At 47.4% G+C, this 24,253-nt stretch overlaps 2 protein-coding genes across 6 annotated transcripts in view; one reads left to right on the top strand and one right to left on the bottom strand.

The window, feature by feature from the left end:
- The window catches only part of APH1B (aph-1 homolog B, gamma-secretase subunit), a 116,335-nt gene that overhangs the window by 22,264 nt on the left and 69,818 nt on the right, over positions 1-24,253 (bottom strand). The window lies entirely within an intron of this gene.
- The window catches only part of CA12 (carbonic anhydrase 12), a 69,165-nt gene that overhangs the window by 26,354 nt on the left and 18,558 nt on the right, over positions 1-24,253 (top strand). For all 4 annotated transcript variants that reach the window (XM_067749681.1, XM_067749664.1, XM_067749673.1 and 1 more), the window contains exons 3-4: positions 21,899-22,078; positions 22,980-23,122. In XM_067749681.1, the coding sequence (XP_067605782.1) occupies positions 21,899-22,078; positions 22,980-23,122 (323 nt within the window). The remainder of the gene's footprint in view (positions 1-21,898; positions 22,079-22,979; positions 23,123-24,253) is intronic.

Below are 24,253 nucleotides of genomic sequence, written 5' to 3'. Positions count from 1 at the left end.
CCACTGCTGCCTAGGTGGGACCCTAGTGGGGAGCACTGATGTGGCCAAGCCCCACACTCATTTACAGATGAGGCGAGGAAAGCGCAGAGCTGTCAAGTGGCCCAAGCATGAGAAGCTGAGCCAGGACTGGAAGTTGTGTCTCCTGACTTCCGTCTCGTGTATTCTCCCAGCCATCTGGTGGATGCTCGTTTTATGCTAGGCGTTGTGCACCCTACACGACGCATCACAACACGGCGCAAAAGCCATTGAGGAAATGCAGTGAGTTTTTTGAAAAAGTAAATAATATAGACTTGCCAGAAACAAATCATGCCAAATTAACTTGCTTTTCTTCCCTACATCAGAGTAAAAGCCTTAGTGGTTAAAGAAAACACAACAGACTTAATACCTGTTGACATAAATAAACATTTGATATGGTTCCTTGTGACACACTCAAGGGAAATGTAGATCAAACAGCAGTGTGGTTGCCAGGGAAAAAAATCAATACAGTCAAGTCATCGTTACTGTAGGCGGCACACGGCTGGGAGAGATGTCAGAGGTCCTACAGGGACAGTAATGAATCAACACCGTTTTCGGATTCTGGGGAGTAGGATGGACAGCTGAGGGAGTGTGGTGGTTGGAATCAGAAAGATGAGAGTTGGAAGGAAGAACTGGGAATAGACACACGTAAGTGAAGAAGAAAAGCAGATCAAAGAGAGTGGGTGGACCTGGGGGTGGGGAGAAGGGCAGGAAGTAGCTCCTGGTGAGGAACACCGTGCGAGCGCAGCAAGACAGGAGCCCCAGCAGAGGCTGAATGAGAGCTGCCTGCCCCGTGCTCGGTCCTGGTGATTCAGGAGAGGTGTATGCACGCACTTACACACGCACACGTATGTGTGCTCGCATGCATCCACGTTCACGTGTATCTACATTCTTAGGTGTGTCCACACCCCCGACACTTACAGCTCCATCTCCTACACCGTGAACTTGGAGTGAGCCTCTCCGCCGGTTTCTGAGCTACGGGAATGTGCGTTGACATCCCACTGCCTGGAGCGGAGCTTGGATGAGAACTTACAGCCACCCCTCGGTGCTTCCTTTTGGCAGTTTCCCAAGAGCCTCCCAGCTCTTGATGAACCTTCTGGTGTAATGCTTAAATGTCTCTATCAGCAAGGATGGAACAGGGAGTGCCCCAGCGCTGAGTAAAACTGAGCACGGGAGGTCTGCAGGGAAGACTGGGTGTGCAAAGATGTCCGGTCAGAAACCTTGTTACGCCGTGGGGAAAACAATGGAGAACGGCAGGACTTTGATGCTCTTCCTTCACTTAACTGCCTTGAGAAGCATAGGATCCTCTGGGGTTAATAACCAAGTGCTCACTCTCCAGCGAAGGCTAATGTGCTGAATGATCACTGGAGAATGTTTTCCTCCCTGGTGGTTTTTGAGCACGAGCCTGCTGCAAGCAAGGCAGTGTTCGAGGGGTACGGGACTGAGCAGGAGCCCCTTCTGGCCCCAAGGGGGGTTACCTAGAAGGAGAACATATGCACACCATGTGGAGAGTGACAGCCTCCCCCAAGGGGCTGCTCGGGCAGAGGCAGAGAGCCCAGTGCAGGAGAGGTGCTGAGGGAACGAGGAAAGAATGGTTTGTTTCTCTGTTTACTTTTGGCTCTGGGAGTGAGGGAAGGCACCAGGGAGAAGGTGGCACTTGATCTGGGATGGCAGGATTTCAGAGGTGAAACCAGTCTGAAACGAAATGCCACATCACCATGCATATCTCATTAGAAGTAAAAGGAGCCAGGCAGGGAGCCCTAGATTTGTTTTCCGGAGAGGTGAAAAGGAGAACTTGCTCTAAAATGTTGGAAAACAGCCCCTAAGGGCGGGGGGGGGGGGGCCGGAAAGGAGGAATTGAGACAATTCCATTCAGAAGGGCCTGGGAACCAGCATGTCTTATAAGTCCATCACAAATAGACACTACGCTACCATGTTTATTCCTCCCAACAGCCCTGGGGTCCTGCCGGGTGGGTACTGCCACTTTCATTTTGTAAGCGAGGCTCAGGGAATCTAAGAGATATGTTCAAGGTCACACAGCCAGTAGGTGGTGGAGCTGTGACTGGCAGCTTGGCCAGTGGCTCCAAAGCCCTTGACCTTCCCACTGCACTTCACACCCCTCTGGAAGGGAGACAGAAGTAGCCTGGATGGGGACTTCCCTGGTGGCGCTGTGGTTAAGAATACACCTGCCAATGCAGGGGACATGGGTTCGATCCCTGGTCCGCGAAGATCCCACAGGCCGCGGAGCAAATAAGCCCGTGCACCACAACTACTGAGCCTGCGCTGTAGAGCCCACGTGCCACAAATCCTGAGCCTGTGTGCCACAACTACTGAAGCCCGTGTGCCTAGAGCCCGTGCTCCACAACAAGAGAAGCCACCGCAATGAGAAGCCCGCGCACCGCAACGAAGAGTAGCCCCTGCTCTCCACAACTAGAGAAAGCCCGTGTGCAGCAACGAAGACGCAACACAGCCAAAAATAAATTAATTAATTAAAAAAAAAAGAAGTAGCCTGGATGAACTGGATGAAGGCTTTCAGGTGTGAGAAGAACCATCAAACAGCAAGTTTTCCCCCTAAAAGGGAAAACTGAGGGAGCAGCTTTAAATAACAGCAAAAGCGCTATAGGTTAGATATCAGAAAGGACTTCCTCTTTGTGAAAGCTGGTAAGTGAAGGACGGGCTCAACAGCAGGCCAATGTTCAGAGACTAGCCAGCCTCCCTTAGGTCAGGTTCCCCCGTGGGTAGCTGCAGAAAGCTCACGTCTTTTACCAGATCCCCTCTTTCTGTTATTTCCAGACCCCCCAGGAATGTTTACAAGGTCACAAATCTCTCCATTGCTGCTTCTCCCCTCTAGCTCTGGACCATCGCCAGGGCTTGTCTGCTGGTCCCCCCTCACCACCTCATAACTGCTGCTGCCGCCCAGGCTCTGGACCCTCCAAAGGCTGCTGCTGGGGAGAACGTGAGGGTCAGGGTCAGTGGCAGCCTGGCTGCTTACTGGCGCGTGACTTTGGGCATATTACTCAACATCTGTGCCTCAGTCACCTCATCTGCTAAATGAGAACATAGTGCCTCTGTCGTAGGGTTGTTACGCAGATTAATTAATACCTGTTAAGCATATAGAATGGGGGTTGGTGAACTATGGCCCATGGGCCAAATCCAGTCCACCACCTGTTTTTGTGAATAAAATCTTCTTGGAACACGGCTACACTCACCTGTTTACATATTCTCTATGGCTGCCTTTTTTTTTTTTTTTAAACAAAAGCAGAGTTGGGTAGTAGTGACAGAGATCATACAGCTCACAAAGCCTAAAATATTTGCTATCTGGCCTTTTGCAGAAAATGTTAGCCAACCTTTGATATAGAATGATGCCTGGCATGTAGTAAGTGCTCATTAAATGGTAGCTTTAAGAAAAACAACAACTCACTAGGCTTTGGAGTTTAACAAAATTTGACTGAGGTCCCAGGGTGACGCAGGCAACTACAGCCTAAGAGGAAAGTCAGATGTCTCTGTCATCAGTACTCCCCGAAGGCAATGATCGTCCCTGTCCCTGGGGGTTTCCTACCATCAGGATGTACGCACCAGTCTTGCTCTCCTGGCCTGGAGACCTGACTGTGTTTCCCCTCCCCTGAGGTTAGGCCTCCATTCCTCTTTTCTGCCCCAGGATGACTGACAGAGAGAGCACCTCATTCTTTCTAGAAGAACACCCTCTGCAATGTGTGATCTGCTCTTTCCTTCTGCGTGGCCCAGCCGAGACAATCACAATAGTCCAGGGCTTCTCAGCCTCTGCACTGTTGACATTTGGGGCAGGATAATTCTTTGTCTGGGGGCTGTCCTGTGCCCTGTGCGATGTTTAGCAGCATCCCTGGCTAGCCATCTACCCACTGAATGTCAGCAGCATTCCCCCTTATGACACCAAAAATGTCTCCACAGACGTTGCCAAACATCCCGAGGGGACAAAAATCACTCCTGAGCACCACTGGCTTAGTCTGAAATAACACCACAGGTGAGGCAACAACCTTCCAGTCCAGGACAGCTAAATCCATTATTTTAGAAAGGCAGTGCTCTTCGCAAGGGCACAGACCAGTTAAAGACGCACCCTATTTGGATCACTGGATCACTAGACAGAACGCTTGGCACCTCAGCCTGAAACACCAGCACTTGGACTGTTACAGCCGGGGCTGAGCTTTCACAGAAACGCTGGGTAGTTACCTGCCTCAAGTCTGGGTCACTAAGAGGGCTTATCCAAGTGCTCTGTCCTGCAACAGGGGGAGTGGGACAAAGTTTTGGTCCCTCCCCCAGAATGCAGAAAATGCTTATGGACCTCCCCAGCTGCCCTGCCCCTTCCCACATGAAGATTTTCCATCCTCGTCCGTTTTTTACATTCTACTCCCCCTCAAGTGACAGGAAGAAACTGCTAGCAGCTTTAAAATAACAGTCTATTCACTGATTCACTTATTCTTTTGACCAATCCTTAATGATTCCCTTTGTGGGCTGGTCACTGGGGATCAGAGACAAGCAGGACACAGCCCCTGCCTTCCATGCACTGAGGGTTGAGCGGCAAGCAGGTGTGTAAACAGGTAATGACAACGGAACAGATTAAGTCTTGTGATAACGTACACTGACCCTGGGGACACAAAGGTGGGGCAGAATTCCTACATTTGGGGGTGACAGTGGCTGTCAGGCTTCCCTGAAGAGCTGATTCTTGAAAGATAAAGGAGTTAGCAGGGCAAGGAGAGTGCGTGTATGTTTACGTGCATGGTGGTGTGTGTTTTAGGGATGAAAATGGCATTCCGCTGCAGGCAGCAGAGCTCTGAAACCAGATGAGAGTGTGGGATGCAATCAGAGAATCAGGATGGCAGCAGCTCAGTGTCTGAGAAGTGGTAGGGAAAAGATTCTCCCTGCGTCTGTGAGCAGAGGCTCCGACAGCTTTCGTTCCAGACTATCTTTTCAAAGATGTTTATGTAGCAAGTCATCTTGTATAGATAAGGCAGTGTCTCCTTCCAGGGCAGAGAGCAGATCTGTTTGCTGTCCAGTAAAATCATGTCTCTCTTGGAGGCAAAGGTTGGGCAAGTTTGCTAACCACCCCCCTTTACACGCTGGGGTTTCCTAAGCTGAGAGGGACGCTCCTTATGCAGAGCAGCTTGCAAGTGGAGGCGTTACAAGGCCCTGGTTACATCACCCGATGGAACTGGGGCTTGAGAAACAGCTGCAAATGTCACTCTGCTATCCCTGTGAGTATTAAACTGTCAGTCTCTGACTCAGCAGTCTCGTGTCTTTACCAGCATCCGTGAAACTGTGGCAGGCTAACTTGTTAGTCGGGGTGAAGTCTTAAGACTCCCACCCCCACTTTGTGACACACGGTAGTAGGGGAAGCAAAGCCTAGAGAGGGGGGTGGGATCATGACGGGCTTGTGGGCTGCACTCCAGACCTTGGGATTAAGCCTGAAGGCCTGAGGAGCCACTGAAGAACTTTCAGCAGAGAAACGTCTGGATCTGGATCTAGCGTAGGGAGTGGAGGGCTGGAGAAGCAAGGCCAGTGAGGCCTACAGACATGGAGCTATGCATCTGAACAGGGCTATGCCAGTAGGGGCAGATGAAGGCCAAGTTTAAAAGAAACTTAATTTGGTCCTTGATAGCTTTTTTTCCTGAACTGGGAGTCAATCCGGATAATTCACTAAATTTATTTGTGGCATCTCTTTAGACCTTTCCTGCTCTTGACATTTCTGAAGCATACAGACTAGATATCACATAGCATGTCCTTCCATTTGGGTTTGTCTGAGGGTTTCTCATGAGATTCAGGTTGTCCATTTTGGCGCGAAGAATACAGTATTTACAGAAGTATATACTGTTATTATATATTATATATGTATACACACATATCTCTATACACACATATATTCACAATGGAATATTACTCAGCCATAAAAAAGAATGAAATAATGCCATTTGCAGCAACATGGATGGACCTAGAGATTATCATACTAAATAAAGTAAGTCAGACAGAAAGACATGTATCATATGATATCACTTATATGTGGAATCTTCAAAAAAATGATACAAATGAACTTATTTACAAAATAGAAATGGACTCAGAGACATAGAAAACAAACTTATGGTTACCAAAGGGAAAAAAGGGGGAGGGAGGGATAAATTAGGAATTTGGGATTAACAGAAACACACTACTATATATAAAATAAACAACAAAGTCCTACTGTATAAAACAGGGAACTATACTCAATATCTTGTAATAACCTATAATTCAGAAAGAATCTGAAAAAGAATATATATGTATACACACACACGTATACATATACATACACGTATACATACACACACCCACACATATACACATACACAGCCACGTATACGTATACACACACACGTCTCCGTACACACCCACGTCTATGTACACACACACACGTCTCCGTACACACCCACATCTACATATACAGACACACGTCTATGTATACACACACGTATACATATATACACACATGTATACATATATACATACACACATACATAACTGAATCATTCTGCTGTACACCTGACTCTAACACAACACTGTAAATCAACTATACTTCAATTTTTAAAAAAAAGATTAAAAATAAAGAAAAAATATTGTCCTAAAAAAAAGACTCCCAAAAGAGTAAAATTGTTACATCTCTGTGCCTAAAAATGGGGCCAAAGGAAAGGAAGGAGTGGAGTGTGATTCCCAGCCTTTGGGGGGTGGGCGGTTCTATCAGCTGAGATAGAGAACCTCGAAGGAGGTGGAGGAGGTTTTGGAAGGAGGAGGGTGACAGAGGAAAGGATGGTAGGTTTGGTTATTTTTCAAATTATTTGTTTGCTCGTCTGCCTCCCCCTCCAGCCACGTCTGATTTCAGGAACCCATGGAGCATCCAATGCGGGTGGCCAGTAGGCAATGGGTCTGGAGCTCAGGAGGAAACCCCAACAGGGCAGAGGTGGTGCTGAAGCCACGGGAGGAGATAAGGTCACCCCAGGGGAGTGTAAATGAGAGAGAAAGAGAAGAGCCAAAAGGACAAAACCACAGGGAGAGCTGACATTAAGGGCAGGTAGCTACAGAGAGCTGAGAAGGGGCAGGAGAAATGGGAAGATAACTCAGACAAAGCAGTATCCCCCAGAAACCAGAGAGGACAGGTTCAGAAATGGGGTGGGGTAGGTGGGGAGGCACTGGGGCCAAGGGCTGCAAGACAAATGAGGGCTGAAGAGTCTATTTGAATCCAGTGGGATGTGGGCCTGGAAGCAGTGAGATCTGAGCAGGAAGTGGAGATGCAGAAGTGACCGGACGATGTTTGGTTGCAAAGAGGGGGTGAGGAATCAGAGCAGGAGGGAAGGGGAGGTTCTCGTCCTAGTAAATAGATATCAAAGTCCACAACTAAATAGCTTCTTCAGGGCCGCATCCAACTTAGATATGCAGGACGGCCCCTGACCTGTTGTCTAGCCACCCCATCCAGTCTCGGGCCCTCACTGACAGCCTCACACGTTTCACAAAGATGAGTGCTGAGAAGGTGGATGGGGGAGCAAGGGAGAGAAGAGCAGCTTTTTGGCAGCAGAGTCAGTCTCTCTCTCTCTCTCTGCCAGGGAAGGAGCGGTCACTAGGGCAGCCTCTGCTCACATTATTTGCTCTCCCATCAGTTTCCTTTTGCTGCCAGGGAACATTGCTTCATCACCTTGCATGGAACACGCCTTTATTATCATGATTATTTGAAGTTTTCTCTCTTCATTCAGAAGCTTGTTACAAATACTAGCCTCATTGTCCCCCAGACCCTCGTCTCCAGGAAACCAGGCTGTATTATCTCCAGCTTCCTTTCGTGCCAGCTCTGTTGACAGTTTACTTTCTAAAACCCACACAAGAGGAACGTGAATGCTTTATTTCAGTCAACAGCTATTTTATAGCAGAGAATAGCAAGTTAACTGCAGTCAAATATTTAAACTACAGCAAAAAGCAACCCTATGAAATGAGAAACACGTGTGATACATCCACACGATGGGATACTCTTCAGCCATAAAAAAGGAATGAAGTACTGATACATGCTACATCATAGATGAACCTTGAAAACATTATACTGTGTGAAAGAAGCCAGACACAAATTGTGTGATTCCATTTATCAGAAATATCCAGAAGTGACAAACCTATAGAGACAGCAGGTAGATTAGTGGTTGCCAAGGGCTGGGGGGAGGAGGGGAAATGACTGCTTAGTGAGTATGGCGTTTCCTTTGGGATGATACAAATGTCCCGGAACTAAACAGTGGTGACAGTTGTACAACACTGTGAATATACTAAATGTAATTAATGGTAAATTTATGTTATATATATTCTGCCACAATAAAAAATTAATTACTTTGGAAAAAAGAAACCCTACCTTGACACCAGAGAGCAAAAAGCCCTGGCTCCAGCCCCAACGGTGTCGATGTAATGAAGTCTTTCTATCAGCGACTCTTAACTTCGGCCGCACATCAGAATCACCTGAGCAGCTTCTTAAAGCCTCCTGTCTCTGGACGCCACCCAAGACCCATTAAACCTGATCTCTGGGGCGGGGGCCAGGGGCAAACTTAGAAGCTCTAGGAAGCTCCAATGTGCAGTTAGGGTTGAGAAATACTGTGCTAGACCAGTGGTCCTCAGAGTGTGGTCCCCAGACCAGCAGTACCAGCATCACCTGGGAATTTGGTTAGAAAGGCACATTCTGGGACTGCACCCCAAACCTTCTTTTTTTTTTTTTTTGCGGTACGCGGGCCTCTCACTGCTGTGGCCTCTCCTGTTGCGCAGCACAGGCTCCGGACGCGCAGGCTCAGCGGCCATGGCTCACGGGCCCAGACACTCCGCTGCATGTGGGACCCTCCTGGACCGGGGCACGAGCCTGCGTCCCCTGCATCGGCAGGCGGACTCTCAACCACTGAGCCACCAGGGAAGCCCACAAACCTTCTGAATTAGTAACCCTGAGAGTGTTTTAACAAGAAATTTGTGTTTTAACAAGTCCTCCAGGGGATTCTGATACACACCAAAGTCTGACACCAACTGTTCTGAGTCTAGACAAAGTAAGATACAGAGACTTTTCCTCAACCAATGAGTGTTTACTGAGCGTCTACTCTAAGTTTGCTTCTGTGATAGATGTGAAAATACAGAAAGTCACCTCAGGTCTCCTCAAACATCTAGTTGGTTAGATTCCTGGGAAAGAAGTTGTATGTTAAAATGAGCTGAGCTTTTTTATGGCTGAACAGTACTCCACTGTAGGCGTATACCACATTTTATTTATCCCTTCATGCCTTGATGGGCACATGAGTTATTTCCACCTTTCGGCTATTACGAATAATTCTGCTAGGAACATAGGTGTACAAGTATCTGTTTGAGTCTCTGCTTTCAATTCCTTTGAGTATATTCCTCAAAATTCTACTCTAGGAGTAGAATTGTCAGGTCATACGACAATGCTATGTTTAACTTTTTAAGGAATCACCAAAGTGTTTTCCACAGCGGCTGCACCACCAGGATTGTTCGTTTGGGATGATGGAAAGAGTTCTGGAAAGGGCTAGTGATGATGTTTGCACAACAGTGTGACTGTAATTAACACCACCGAATGCACTTTAAAATGGTTAAAAAGGGTAAATTTTATGTTATGTATATTTTACCACACACACACACACACACACACACACACAACATTAAAGACATGAAATGAGCCATGAAAACAGATTTAGAAAAGGAAGTTATGTTCCTAATGGTCAACACTGAAGAAAAATGACCTCAAACACCATAATTATGTTTCCATAATTACACATATAACAGTGCATTAAAAAGATGGTGTCTGCAGTTCGTACTATTCAGAGGTGGTCTTTGCCTGAGCATGGAGAAAGAATATTTTTAATATCCTTTTTTTAGGAGGGTAGGGCAGGATGTCGGGTTCTTCTGGGGACTTCGTGTGTTTACATCGACCAAAATTCCTTTGTGAACAAGTCAAAGAAGATCAAAGAGAATAACATGTACTGAGCACTGACAGGTGATGGGCCTGGCTTGGTTTCCCTACTGGGGTTAGGCCGTTACCACCTTAGCAACTTGTCTAACCTATTAGTGGCCTGTTGTTGTTCAGGAACCCTTTGCTGAGCACGTTGATGTGCAGGCTCAGTGGGAGGAGTCAGGGATACAGGAATGAATGGGACGAGCTGAGAGCCCAGTGCGGTGCTTCCCAACCGTCAGCGTCAGCGAGCGCTGAGTCACCCACTGGGCTCGTTCAATGACAGATGCCGGGCACCACCCCCAGAGTGTCTGGGTCAGGGTGTCTGGGGGCGGGGGGGGGGGGAGGCCCAAGAATCTGCATTTCTAACAGGCTCCTAGGTGATGATGGTGGTGGTGATGCTTGTCCAGGGACCACGCTTTGAGAACCACTGGTCTACTGGGTAGAAAAGTATAAAATGTTATTTTGATAAGTGTAGGTGCCTCTAGGAAAGAGAAGTGTAAAGGGCTCCACAGGAGCATCGAGGGTGGGGAAACACTTGGCCCTGCCTTTTGGGGGGGTGAGAGGGGCAGGGAGAGGGTGTTTCTGGGAGCTGGGATGCAGCTTGGTGTGTCTCAGCATTGCTGCAATAAAAAGGGGAGGGGAGAGCAGGCTCAGAGGAGTCCAAAGAGGTGGGCAGAGCTTCGCCACAACGAATGCTCTCTAAGGCAACAGGACCTAAGAGGGTGCCAGAGATGCAGGAGCAAAAGCAAACAGTTGTCACCATTTATCTTTGGCATCCTGGAAACCTCACCCTCCTCCCTATAAAAGCCTTCCCTCCAGAAAGGACCTGACAAATGCCTGGAAGCCAAAGGGTAAATGACCGCAAAGCCTTTTCTTCTAGCTACACCCATACCTCCCCTCTCCTCTCCACCCCAGCAATATTGGAAGGGGATTACTGGAGGGGGAGGGGCCCTCTACGTATGGCAAGATGGAGGGGAAGGACGTCGCAAGGTTTAGCAGAGAGCTGAGCTGGCGGCCCCAGTCCTGCAGCTCACCTCTTCTCGCTCCCCAGCTTGCACTACGGGCCCCACTGCCATGGCTAAAGCAGAAAGGATGCCAAAGAGGGGCTTGGGAGGAATTTACCCTTTCCCAGTCTCCTCCCTCTCAAGCCAACCCAAACAAAAATTGAAATAATAAAGAGAAAAGTTTGATATAAAGTATGGCTTAACAGCATCTTTAGAAAACATTCCTATTTTTCTTGATCTGTAACAGTAAAAACCAAGGAAGCAGAATGGGCCTGCCATGGCAGTCCAGCTTTAAGCTTTGTAAATAGTAAGCAACACTGACTCTCCAGCCCTTGCTCTGCCCTGTCTCTGATTCACTTGTAATATTAACAAAGAAAAGGCTTCAACGCCAGTTTGGTTCCTTGACCCCTGTTTGTTTATAATAAAACCATAAGACATCACCTGTCAATCATCAACCCACCCCTCTGCTAGCCTCCTCTCCTTCTGGGCAGGATCTCGGGCTTTATGGCCATGCCTCTCCACTTGACTGTCAGGGAAACAGGCAGAGTCAGCACAATGTGGCCCTGGGCTCAGGGGGCAAGAATCCAGCCAAGGCAGATGCTGTGGGAACCCCACACTACTGATCAGCTGAACCCACTGGACTTTTATGGGAAGCCATGTGTCTTTTAATCAACTTCAGAAGTGAACTGCAGGAGCTGTCAAATATATATAAAACATATTTTAACAATGTGACTTCTGCATCCTAACAACATCCTCAGAATGTGTGGCACTGAGATGGATTTAGAGAGGATACAGAGGCTGCATTCCCTTCTGAATGGGGTCCTGTGGCTTAGCTGTGTTCTCTATGGCTCCAGCCACAGGACCGCGAAGGATGGGTGACCCCCCAGAGAGAGCTGGGTCCCAGCCCCCTGAAAGGAGGACCTTTCTAACAGACGGAGTAGTGTACCTGAGCGGGTGCTGAATGACTCCCACTCAGCCTTGTTGTACGGCAGCACCCAGCCTGGCCAGGGGGAAGCCAGACGAACCCTGGGTTCATTCTGAGTCTTTACATCACATACACATAAAATATACAAGCTCTCTGTTGCAGCAGGGTCTCTGAGTGCTCTGTGCACTCCCTTTGGAATGCCATTCCCCAGGTTTGACTCATGGTGGGCTCAGTCCCATCCTTTAAGTCTCAACTTTAATGGTGCCTCCTCTAAGAAGCCTGCCTGTACCACCTGGTCCATAGTGGTCCCTCCATTTTTCTCCATCATAGCCCTTGCTTATTTCCTTCATAGCATTGACTGCAGACTGGAATTATTTTACTTATGTATTGGTTTTCTTATCCGTAATTTATTATCAGGCTTTTCCACTGGAATGTAAGTTCCATGAGGACAGAGACCAGATCTGTCATGTTCTCCACTGTATCTTTAATACTAAATACAGTGCCTGGCCCACAGAAGGCACATCTGTTGAAGAAATGAACGAATGAACTTCAAAACTAAATAGCACTCCAAGGGGGGTATTTAGCAATTTTCTCTTTTATTCAACATTTGAATATTCATTTTTAAATTGCAAATATAATCTATTTAATTGTGTATTCAACTTTGATACACAATCTGTGATCATTTTCATATAAGTATACATGCCCAGACTGGGGGCATTTTTATTAGAGTCAGATCCCCTTACAAAACAAACCTTGGGGACTGACCAAAAGCTTTTTTTTTTTGCGGTACGCGGGCCTCTCACTGTTGCGGCCTCTCCCGTTGAGGAGCACAGGCTCCGGACGCGCAGGCTCAGCGGCCACGGCTCACGGGCCCAGCCGCTCCGCAGCATGTGGGATCTTCCCGGACCGGGGCACAAACCCGTGTCCCCTGCATCGGCAGGCGGACTCTCAACCACTGCGCCACCAGGGAAGCCCGACCAAAAGCTTTTATTATACGAAAACTTTGACTGTTGGTTAAAAAAAAGGTGTGTCAACATCTAGAATGTGTAAAACCTTGCCACTGTAGTTTTATCCATTGGGGCAAGTTTTGATCTGACTGCGTTTCGGTAGCCAGTCTAAAGAGACAGGCCCTGGGGATGGTGGCCCAGGATGGGCTGCCCAGGCGTTCACATAGACACTGAGGGCTCTACCCCAAGAGTGTGGCTACCACAAATGTCAGGGGTGCCAGGCAGGTCTGAGGGACAGACTTAGGCCCAAAAAGGTAAACGTCATAATAGGATAATAATGAATACTGTTTTTTTTTTGTCCAGACTTGTCGGATATAGTCAAGTTACAAACAATATTTATTTTCACTAGAATTTTTGTTATTCTTAAGCACATAGGATGCAGTCAGTGAGAAAGAGTAATCAGTGAGAAACAGCAATCAAACTGTACCAGTAATTACCTAGTTCTGATCTTCTAAGGAGCCCTATATGCTTTTATTATTACAATACATGCTGTAACGTATATGTCGTAAATGTATAAATGTAAGAAATTGCTCAACCCATAAAGTGTTTTACTTACCACATACCATGTCTGCAAACAGATCATAAAATAATAAAATTATCTTTCATTTACTTGCATGAATTGTTATTTGCCCAAGGCAGTATTGAGTCTCTACATATGTATGTACAGAGCAAATACACCCATGTTGGAGAAAAATAAAAGGAGGACCTATAGATTAAAAGAAACTCAAGGGACATATTAACCAGTCATGATACATGGACCTTATTTGGACCCTGATCCAAACAAACTATTTCATAAATATATGAGACTATAGCACAGGGAACTACATTCAATATCTTATAATAACCTACAATGGAAAAGAATCTGAAAAAGATATATATATATATATAACTGGATCACTTTGCTATATACCTGACACATTGTAAATCAACTATACTTCAATTAAAAAATAGGAAAAAAAACCAAAAAAGATGTATGCGACAATTGGGAAAATTTGAATTTGCACTGGATATTTGATGACATTAAGAAACCATTGGGGGCTTCCCTGGTGGCACAGTGGTTGAGAATCTGCCTGCTAATGTGGGGGACACGGGTTCGAGCCCTGGTCTGGGAAGATCCCACATGCCACGGAGCAACTAGGCCCGTGGGCCACAACTACTGAGCCTGCGCGTCTGGAGCCTGTGCTCTGCAAAAAGAGAGGCCGCGATAGTGAGAGGCCTGCGCACCACGATGAAGAGTGGCCCCCGCTCCCCGCAACTAGAGAAAGCCCTCGCACAGAAACGAAGACCCAACACAGCCAAAAATAAATAAATAAATTAATAAACTCCTACCCCCAACAACAACAACAAAAAGAAACCACTGGGAGACACAAGAGGGAGGAGATATAGGGATATATGCATAGCTGATTCACTCTGTTATAAAGCAGAAACTAACACACCACTGTAAAGAAATTATACTCCAATAAAGATTTTTTTAAAAATTAAAAAAAAATCAGTTAACAGTTTTTAGATGTGAAGATGATATTGTGGTTATTTTTACAGTTATTACCTATAATTATATATATGCATCCATAGATTTTCTTCAAAGGAATCCAGTGGAGGGGGAATGGATAGGGCGGGGGGTATGGATGAAACTAGATTAGTCATGGAGAGACGGGTACACGGGGCCATGCTACTATGCTCTTTACTGTTGTACCTGCTTTGAAATTGTATTAAATTTTAAAACAAGACATAAGGTGTAGTAAGAAAATAGCCAAATACAGGTTCACTTTAAAAATCACATTGACTCTTTTACGCTCATGGGTGTACTTGGGCTGCATGCATCTCAGAATGTGAGAAACTGAGACTGTCTGTCATCCTACAGCCCATCCTCTTCTCTGATCACCTCTGCAGGCCTGCTGAGTTCTAGGATTTCTGACTGGGTTTTTACTCTATGGGCTTCCTTTCCAGGAAGGCTTCAGTGTTCTGGTCTGATCCATTCAGCAAACACTTACGGAGTGCCTCCTTCAGCCCAGAGGTGATTTCTACCTCTGCTGGCTGGGTCCACCCCTCCCCCACTGTCTTCTAAGGGCCACACTCCATGAATCAGCCCCTCCTTCTCCTGGAACCATCCTTCCTTCTCTATTCCCCTTTCCTTCTACGTGGAAGTGTGCTCAAGTCTCTTCATTAAAAAAATAAAAAATGCTTCTCGTCACCCTCATCTTCCTATAAACACCACACACACACACCCCCACACACACCCTTCTCCCATCCCTTTATGGCTAGATTTCTGAAATGAGCTTAAGAAACCCTCCAAATCAATTCATTAAGTGTCTAGGAAATGCCACTATATGCTCAGACACGGGGGAGGGACGTGACAGAGTTCTAGGCTTCCAAAGGTCTTCAAAACTTACAGACAGAGTTCTAGTCTGGACCGGGTTTAGAGTAACAGTCACAGGTGAGATGGCTAAATGACCATTCAAGGCACTGTACCATTGTAGGAAGCCGGATAATCTGGCCTAGGAGTTCAAGGCAGGAAGAAAGTGCTGGAGTAGCTTGCCCAGGACTTGAGCTGGATTTTGGAGATGGACAAGATTTGGAAGGTAGAGAGGAAAGAAGGCAGCATTGTAAGCAGATTTTTAGCATAAGAACATTTGTGAAGGTTGGTCTGAGGATGGGGGAGCTGGCCTGACCATGGGGGCGAACTGCGGTGGGTATGGCTGCGGTTCTGCTTTGTTTTATTGGGGGCGGGGGCAGGGCAGGGCGTGCTATGGAGAAAGGGAGTGGACGGATGGGTGGTACCACGGGAGCAGGGCTACACCTGGTTCTGGCTGCAACAGCAAAGGCTGGGGCGGGGACCCCACGTGGAGCCTCTGCAGTGTGACCTGGTAAGGGCCTAACCGGGGTGGTGGTGATGATGGTGGAAATTTGGGACCCCATGACCCACCCCGAGGGCAAAGGATGGGCTGAGCCAGCCTGGCTCTGAGATTTTGAGCCTTGGAAGAGTGGGGCCACTTGTCCTCTGACAAGGCTTAGTGCCATCAAATTGAGATCTAGGCCATAACACATCAACCAGCTTCACTATGTGGACCTTCTCCGAATCCTGAATTTTACAAACAACCATTAAAAAGATATGAAAACAACAAGGTCCTACTGTAAAGCACAGAGAACTATATTCAATATCCTGCGATAAACCATAACAGAAAAGAATACTAAAAAGAATGTATAGATATGTGCATAACTGAATCACTTTGCTGTACAGCAGACACTAATGCAACATTGTAAATCAACTATACTTCAATAAAAGAAATGTTTTTTTAAAACTCTGAAATTCCTATTTTTTTTTAACATCTTTATTGGAGTATAATTGCTTTACAATGGTGTGTGAGTTTCTGCTTTATAACAAAGTGAGTCAGTTATACATATGTCCCCATATCTCTCCCCTCTTGCATTTCCCTCCCTCCCACCCTCCCTATCCCACCCCTCTACGTGGTCACAAAGCACCGAGCTGATCTCCCTGTGCTATGCGGCTGCTTCCCACTAGCTGTCTATTTTACATTTGGTAGTGTATATATGTCCGTGCCACTCTCTCACTTCATCCCAGCTTACCCTTCCCCCTTCCCTTGTCCTCAAGCCCATTCTCTAGTAGGTCTGCATCTTTATTCCCATCTTGCCCCTAGGTTCTTCTGACCATTTTTTTTCTTTTTTTTTTTTAGATTCTATATGTGTTAGCATATAGTATTTGTTTTTCTCTTTCTGACTTACTTCACTCTGTATGACAGTCTCTACGTCCATCCACCTCATTACAAATAACTCAGTTTCATTCCTTTTTATGGCTGAATAATATTCCATTGTATATATGTGCCACATCTTCTTTATCCATTCATCTGTCGATGGACACTTAGGTTGCTTCCATGTCCTGGCTATTGTAAACAGAGCTGCAATGAACACTGTGGTACATGACTCTTTTTGAATTATGGTTTTCTCAGGGTATATGCCCAGTCGTGGGATTGCTGGGTCGTATGGTAGTTCTATTTGTAGTTTTTTAAGGAACCTCCATACTGTTCTCCATAGAGGCTATATCAACTTACATTCCCACCAGCAGTGCAAGAGGGTTCCCTTTTCTCCACACCCTCTCCAGCATTTATTGTTTGTAAAAAGAAATGTTTTAAAAAGATATGAGATAATTGGAAAATTTTGAATTCTGACTGGATTTAATAATATTAAGGAATTGTTAACCTTTTAAGTGTGGTAATGGTATTGTACTTTCTTTCTAAGAGCCTTATGTTTTAGAGACATACTGAAATATGCACAGATGAAATATATTTGGATTTGTTTCAAAATTATCCAGGGATAGGGGAGAGCAGGTGTGGTAGAGATGAAGGTGGACAGGCTGTGGATTGTTAGTTGTTGAAGCTCGGGGATATGGGGTTCATTTTGCTCCTCCCTCTACGGTTGCACGCATTTGACATTTTCCCTGAAGGAAATTCTGGTCCTCGGGTAATGCAAGTCTTGTACTCTGGGCCTCAATAATGCCCAGCTGGAAAGCACGAGAGGCATTTTGAGCCGTGCCACGTTCATCTCTTGTTACAATTCAAAACAGAAATTTGGTCCACTTCTGTTTTGCCTCAAACAGAAAAATTCATGAACTGGAAAGAAATAATGCCTTGATTTTAGTTGGAAAAACAAACTGGGAGATACACATGATCTCCTTTATCATGATCACGCGAGGAATCTAATCCACGGAAGAAGCAAAGTCACAGCCCGAGAGAAAAGTCACATTTTGATGGTAGCTGGAAACAAATGCTTCTTTTGGAAGAGTCAGTCCCAGGAGAGGTTTTCTGGCAGCAGAGTGCTTGGCATGAGTGTGAAAGCTGAGAACAAGTTGAAAAATTACAGCCTGGGCAGTAGCTGCCAGCGAAAAGAAAGTGCAGTGTTAGATCAGCAGTGACGTTGCTCACACAGAGGCTGCAGGGCAGAAGGGAGCCTGCTGCCTACGTGCCTGATACTGGGTGTCCTGGTGCCCAGCCACATGGCACCTCCCTCTCTCACTCACAAGCCACAGAGATCAGAGGCTGCTCTGACAACGTCTCTAGCCATGTAAGCAGGGGACACAGCCATCACACGCTGGCAGAGAGTCCCGTGAACTGCAATGAAACTCCATACTCAGCAGATCGTCTCCCAGGCTACCGGCCAGCAACCGGATTTCTTTTTCAATGAGTGGCCCCAAACAGAACAAAACCTCACGCAGGTACACTAGAAAGCTAGGAGGGTAACTTTTGAACCTGAGCAAGTAACATCATTTTTCTTTACTTTTTATAGGAAAAAGAAAATTATGTGGGGGAATAGAGAGAAACTAGGGGGTTTAATATAGGTGCATGCTTCCCTGGAGAGGAACAAGCAGAAAATTAGTAAGAGAATCCAGCTCAGGAAACATGTGAGGGCCTGCTCTATGCCAGGCATTGTGGACAAGGCAGGGGTGAATGAGACATGGTCCCTGCCTTCAAGGAGGTCATGGGAGAAGGAGGATACGAGCGTGCACGAAATCTCCTGGATAAATAATGAAATAGAAGGCATGGAGGTCCTGTGACCCAGGCAAGGTAACTCTGTTACTAAGCCAAAGTCTGTCTTTGGGCAAATCACTTCATCTCAATTTTTCGTCTACAGAATGGGGCAATTCTTGCCTTGTTGACCCCATGGAGTTGTAGAGGTGTAAGGACCAAAACTACTAACATCACCATCGTCACCATCACCATCATGAGGAGGAGGAGGGATAGAAGAGGCTTCCTAGATCCTGCTGCCCAAAGGGCCTGTGATGGGCACTCAGGACGAGTGCTTCCAGTGGTCAGCAGCCCAAACCGGCAGGACTGCCCACTCTCCCGCCAGCCCCAGGAGCAGCAGCGCCCTGTGCCCTCGTTCCCACAGCTGGTTCCCACTGGGCACCTCGTCACATGCCCAGGAACTGCCTTTGGATGAGCAATTCTCTCCAACCCGTTCCAACCGGCCTGATACAGAGGTGAAGGTGCTTAGTCCTAGTAATCTTAAGAAATCTCAGAGCTTGAGAGTCAGAAGGGACCTTCCAGAACATAGTGTCCACCCCTCCCATTTGTACAAAGGGCAAAGGAGACGAAGGCAGGGAAGGTGACTGGCTTGAGGTCACTCACGGAGGTGGAGGGCAGGGGACGGCTGGTGCTGGAAAGCTGGAGTCTCCGGGTCCAATACAGCTGCTTCTCTTTCCTAGGAAGGTTTTGCCACCACTGACTCTGTTGCCTTTTTTTTTTTTTTAAATTTTATTTATGTATTTATTTTTGCTGTGTTGGGTCTACGTTTCTGTGCGAGGGCTTTCTCTAGTTGCGGTGAGTGGGGGCCACTCTTCATCGCGGTGCGCAGGCCTCTCACTGTTGCGGCCTCTCTTGTTGCAGAGCACAGGCTCCAGATGCGCAGGCTCAGTAGTTGTGGCTCACGGGCCCAGCTGCTCCGCAGCATGTGGGATCCTCCCGGACCAGGGCTCGAACCCGTGTCCCCTGCGCCGGCAGGCAGACTCTCAACCACTGCGCCACCAGGGAAGCCCTCTGTTGCCTTTTATATCCTTAGTCTTTTCTGCTCCCAAATACCTAATTTGGGCAACTTCCACGAAAGTATTTAGGGCAAAAGGAAAATTCCTCCTCATAACCTTTCCCCAAGCTCTCTGTTCTTTGGGGGTCTTTCATTCTTTGGGGAAGATGTTTACTCAGTGCCTGTTATGCATGTGATCCTAAGCACGACATGGGTTCACAGAGATGAAATGGGATGGCCCAGTCCCCTCTTCATGAAACCTTCAGGGGAGCTCTGGCTCTGGGAAAAGAAAGCCCTTCTTACTCAGTTCCCTTTAGCTATGTGTTCAAGGGGAGATCTCTTTGCCACACCTCTTCATGTCCTGAGTTTTTCCATTCATGCCTGTCTGGCAGCTTCTGCCACCCTGGCTGTGGGCCCAGATGCCGTTGTGAGAGAGAAAAGGCTGGCAGCCTCACTCTTGAAGGGCTGCCACCTAGGAGCTGCGCTGCTTCCTGACCCTCAGGGCTGGCATGATACCTCTTGACTGCTTCATCTCTGAACCCTGTGGTCTCTAAGGGATTCGGTTTTGCCCCCAGCTGAGTAACTGCCCTAATCCAGTCTGCCCCCTGGAGTGACTGCCTTGGTGTCCTCCAGCCTGCCTCTCCGACAGTCGCCATCTTGGTGTAGTTTAGTTGCCTTGAGTCCAGGGCTTTGAGGCCGTGGAAAGAAAAACAATACAGTTCGGTGGAAACTCTGACATGTGAGGGTTGGGAAAACTGGTGTCCAGTGAGAGGCTGGGCTGGAGAGTCTGAAATCCCTTCCAGCTCCAACATTTCTGAAAAGGTATACCTGAAGGCTGACAGCCTGAAATATTAGAGGGTTCTCCTGTGTGTGTCCAGACCTAGGACCAACTCGTCATAGCATTTCAAATGAATGTGGGCACCAAGTTTTGCTTCTGACTCTCCCTACTCTCAGGTGAGGTCCCCTAGTTAGAGAACAAGGTGTAGGGGATGGGGATTCTGTGAGGCCGGTGTACACACACGCGCTCCTGTGAAATGGTGCCGTGGTCTATGGCAAGGGTGCCCAGAAGACGTGGTATTCCTTCCCCTTCTGCTCTAGGTGACACGTTTCCGTGTGCTGAAATACTGATGAATGAACTCCAGGTGGCAAACCTTGGTTCCCAACTCCTAGAGAGCCCACAGGGCACCATGGTTCTACTCTAACGAGCCGTGACCTGCCAATTATTTACTTTTCTGGAGAAACCTCAGCTTGAAAATCCACTTAATTACCATGGGAGATAATCTTTTAAACATAGCCTTACATCCCTGAAAGACTTTTCCTTGTGGGAGTAAGAAAGTGAACGTGGGATTGGATTGTTTATTTTCATTTCCAGGGGAAGGACTATTACCTGGTAGTTAGCAAGAAGCCTGAGCCCTGGAGGGTTTATTTGATAAGTTTGCTCCTCCTCACTGCTAGTTTGTCAGTTATATTGTAATAATTAGTTTGTAATATTGTCATACTTTTCCCCAGCGTAAACATTGCATTTAGCTCTGTGATTCCGGGCTTATAATTACTTGATATTTTCCAAGCTTCCCTATCAGGTTGGGGGTTTTTACTTGCTCTAGATGTGGGTATTCAGAGTCAAGGTCCTCAAGGGTTTCCTATTAGGAAGATCATACCTGTATATCACCAACCTCAAAGACCTACCTGGAGTTGGAGACAGACTCCAATTTTTCCAACGGGGGACATCCCAGCGGATTAAATAAATTCTTCCCCACTAGGAGAGGGAAGGGTGGAGGGGCAATATAGGGGTAGTGGAGTGAGAGGTACAAACTATTAGGTCTAAAATAAGCTACAAGGATATACTGTACAACATGGGGAATACATTCCATATTTTAAAATAACTCACTACATTGTACACCTGTAACATATAATATTGTACAGCAACTATACTTCAATTTTTAAAAAGTACCAAAGGAAAGAGAGCCATAGGTTTTAAACTACAACAACAACAAATGTCCTTAGCTTCTAAAAACACAAAAAAATTATAAAATAAAAAAAAAAATCTTCCCCACTAGAATGTCAGCTTGGGCAGCCCCAAGACCCAGAGCAATTCCTGCTCATAGGAGGCGTTCAATGCACAGATGCTAAGTTGCTGAGAGTCACGAGGTCTTCACGTGGAATGGACGTGCGTCGGGTCGAAATATGAACAACGGACAGAATACTGCAGAGTCCCTGCCACGGGGCTGCTCTGGTCCCTCTTTCCCCACATCACTTCAGAAGCAAATGGTCTGGAGGCATTTGCATGACCTGGTTCTGTAGGCTGGGGTCTCTGGGCCTTAAGAGTATACCTCTAGGGATTAAGAAAGGAATAGAAAAGGAGTGATTGTATTGCACACAGAATTAGAAGGTGAGGAAAAATCTTTAGTGGAAAACGGATTAAGTCATGGACCTGAATCTCTCCTTCCAGGTCCCGACGGGGAGAAGAGCTGGTCCAAGAGCTACCCATTATGTGGGGGCCTGATGCAGTCCCCAATAGACCTGCAGGATGACATCCTCCAGTACAACGCCAGCCTTGTGCCCCTTGGCTTCCAAGGCTACAGTGAGTCTGCCAACCAGCAATTTGTCCTGACCAACAATGGCCATTCAGGTGAGGGAGCGACCTCCAAGACCTGAAGGGGTGTCTGAGCTTTCCTCAGCTCCCTGGCCTCTTCTGTCTGCCGGGGCAGGGGGTAGGGTGGGTTCTACTGAGGCACCCAGGAAGGAGGGCAAAGGGGAGCCTTGAGGGATGCTTGGACCACTCTCTCCAGGGGATGCTGCAGGTCCTGGGCTCGGCTGGTTCTGCCGGGGTGGTATCTCTCAGAAGCGGCACATCTCTTGGGATGGGAGAGGGGACAGGCCTGAGCCCCTTGGCCTATTGGATATGGTGTGGGAGTGAATTCTGGGGCACCGTGAACAACTCAAGGGGCCACACAGTTTACTGGGGGCCTTGCCCAGTCTTTGGAGTCAGACCAACCCGAATTTGAATCGTGGCTTGACTACTTATGAGTCATGAGACTCTGGATGAGAATTTTAAACTCCTTGAGGTTTCATCTGGAAAATGGGCATATTGATGTGTACTGTAAAGACTAGAGGTTATGTACGTTAATATCCAGAATAGAGAAGTGCTTAATAAAGAGCGATTATTATTGTTGTTGTTGTTATATAATTCTACAGCTTGGCAGATACTTCACGACAGGTTCTATCTTCATAGCCAAGTGTGTAATACATGGATATATAAACAAACGTTCATCCATTGGTCTAAATTAGTTCCTGACATCATTTTCCAAGGGGAACCAAGAAGGTGCTTGTGCCACTGGAATACCTTTAGTGAAAGGGGTACATTCTCAGAGAAAGAGCCCAGGTTTCTGACCTACAGGCTGCATCTCTCTGGTCCCCACCTCGCTGTATCCACTCGCCCCTGTCTAGGCCCTGGGCAGGTGATGCCTACCTGCTCTCAGGCAGTACTCAGCTGGCCAGGGCTCTGAAGACTGCCCCTCCTCTCCCTGCAGTGAAACTGAAACTGCCCAAGGACATGCACATCCAGGGCCTTGGGGCCCGCTACAATGCCTCGCAGCTGCACCTGCACTGGGGGGACGAGAATGAACCTCACGGCTCGGAGCACACTGTGGGCGGGAAGCACTTTGCTGCCGAGGTGAGTGGGGCGGCCCGGCTGGCAGAGGATTCCCGGCGGTGGGTGGTCTGGCACCCTTCCACTTGGCTGGTGTGCAGACAAGATCAGAGCACAAGGGGTGAGGTGGAGGGGGCCGTCTCACTCTACACACCCACCCCAGCCCTGCTGGCAGCACAGGAAGGTACGGCCACTCCGGCCACGCTGCAGCTCACCCCCGGTGTCCCGCTTCCCTTCCTCTCCTGAACTTGCTGAGTTTGTTTCCATGTCTTTTACTGAGTGATGCTGCTCAGAAAGCAGTGAGTGCTCCCAGGGGGGCACAGTGGGACACACATGCCCCTTTTCTAGACATCGCTCTTCTGTTTGCACAGATTAAGATCCCACCAGCTTGTGTGGCTGACATCCCACTGCCATATCATACAAGGCTAAGTGCTCCCCCAGCTTTTCCGTTTTCTTCATATGCTATGCTGCTTGCATAAGTTTTTCCCATCCCATCTTTCCTTTCGGGCATGGGTTGTGCTTGGAGCCTGGGGACCCGGGTCCAGGGTCACTCTTCTATTTGGCCACAAATCAAGGGATGACTGGCATTATAACGCGTAGGGCATTGTGGCCATCAGAGACTCACTGAGGATAGCCTGGGACATCATCACAGTGTTGCGTTACGTTGCCCTGAGGTGCTACCCCAAATGCCAAAGAAAACAGGAAGAGGAGCAGAGCTTCGCTCCTGCACTACAAGTGTTCAGCGGAGGCTGGGGGATTGACCTGCTCCTTTTCAGCGTTCCCGTGGGATTGCACTTGGGGGTGTGGTTCTGAATGTTTAAAGGGCAATAAATACAAAGGGATAAATGCTACTGATTAGCTAACGGAGCCTGTGGTAAACAGTGATGCGACCATTCCCCTCTGTTCTTAAAGGCCGAACTGCTTAATGTCTTAGGCTAATTAGAGGTCGAGTTACAAGAGGTGGAGGAGCTATAATTCTGGCCCAATAGGATGGCCCTACTGGAAGTGCACATATTCCAGACCAGGCCCCTCTCTGAACCTCCAGGACTGCCATTTCTTTCAGCCTAACTGCAATAAGGAGGCTTCTATTTTCCCACGGGGGGTAAAGGAGTTAGGGTGTAGGCTGAGAGGGTTTGGGCATTTAAAAATAGTTAC

Source organism: Pseudorca crassidens, chromosome 1 (genome assembly GCF_039906515.1).
Source record: "Pseudorca crassidens isolate mPseCra1 chromosome 1, mPseCra1.hap1, whole genome shotgun sequence".
NCBI classification, from domain to species: Eukaryota; Metazoa; Chordata; class Mammalia; order Artiodactyla; family Delphinidae; genus Pseudorca; species Pseudorca crassidens.
The sequence above is the reverse complement of the archived record's forward strand: the minus strand, read 5'-3'. Positions and strand labels throughout refer to the sequence as shown.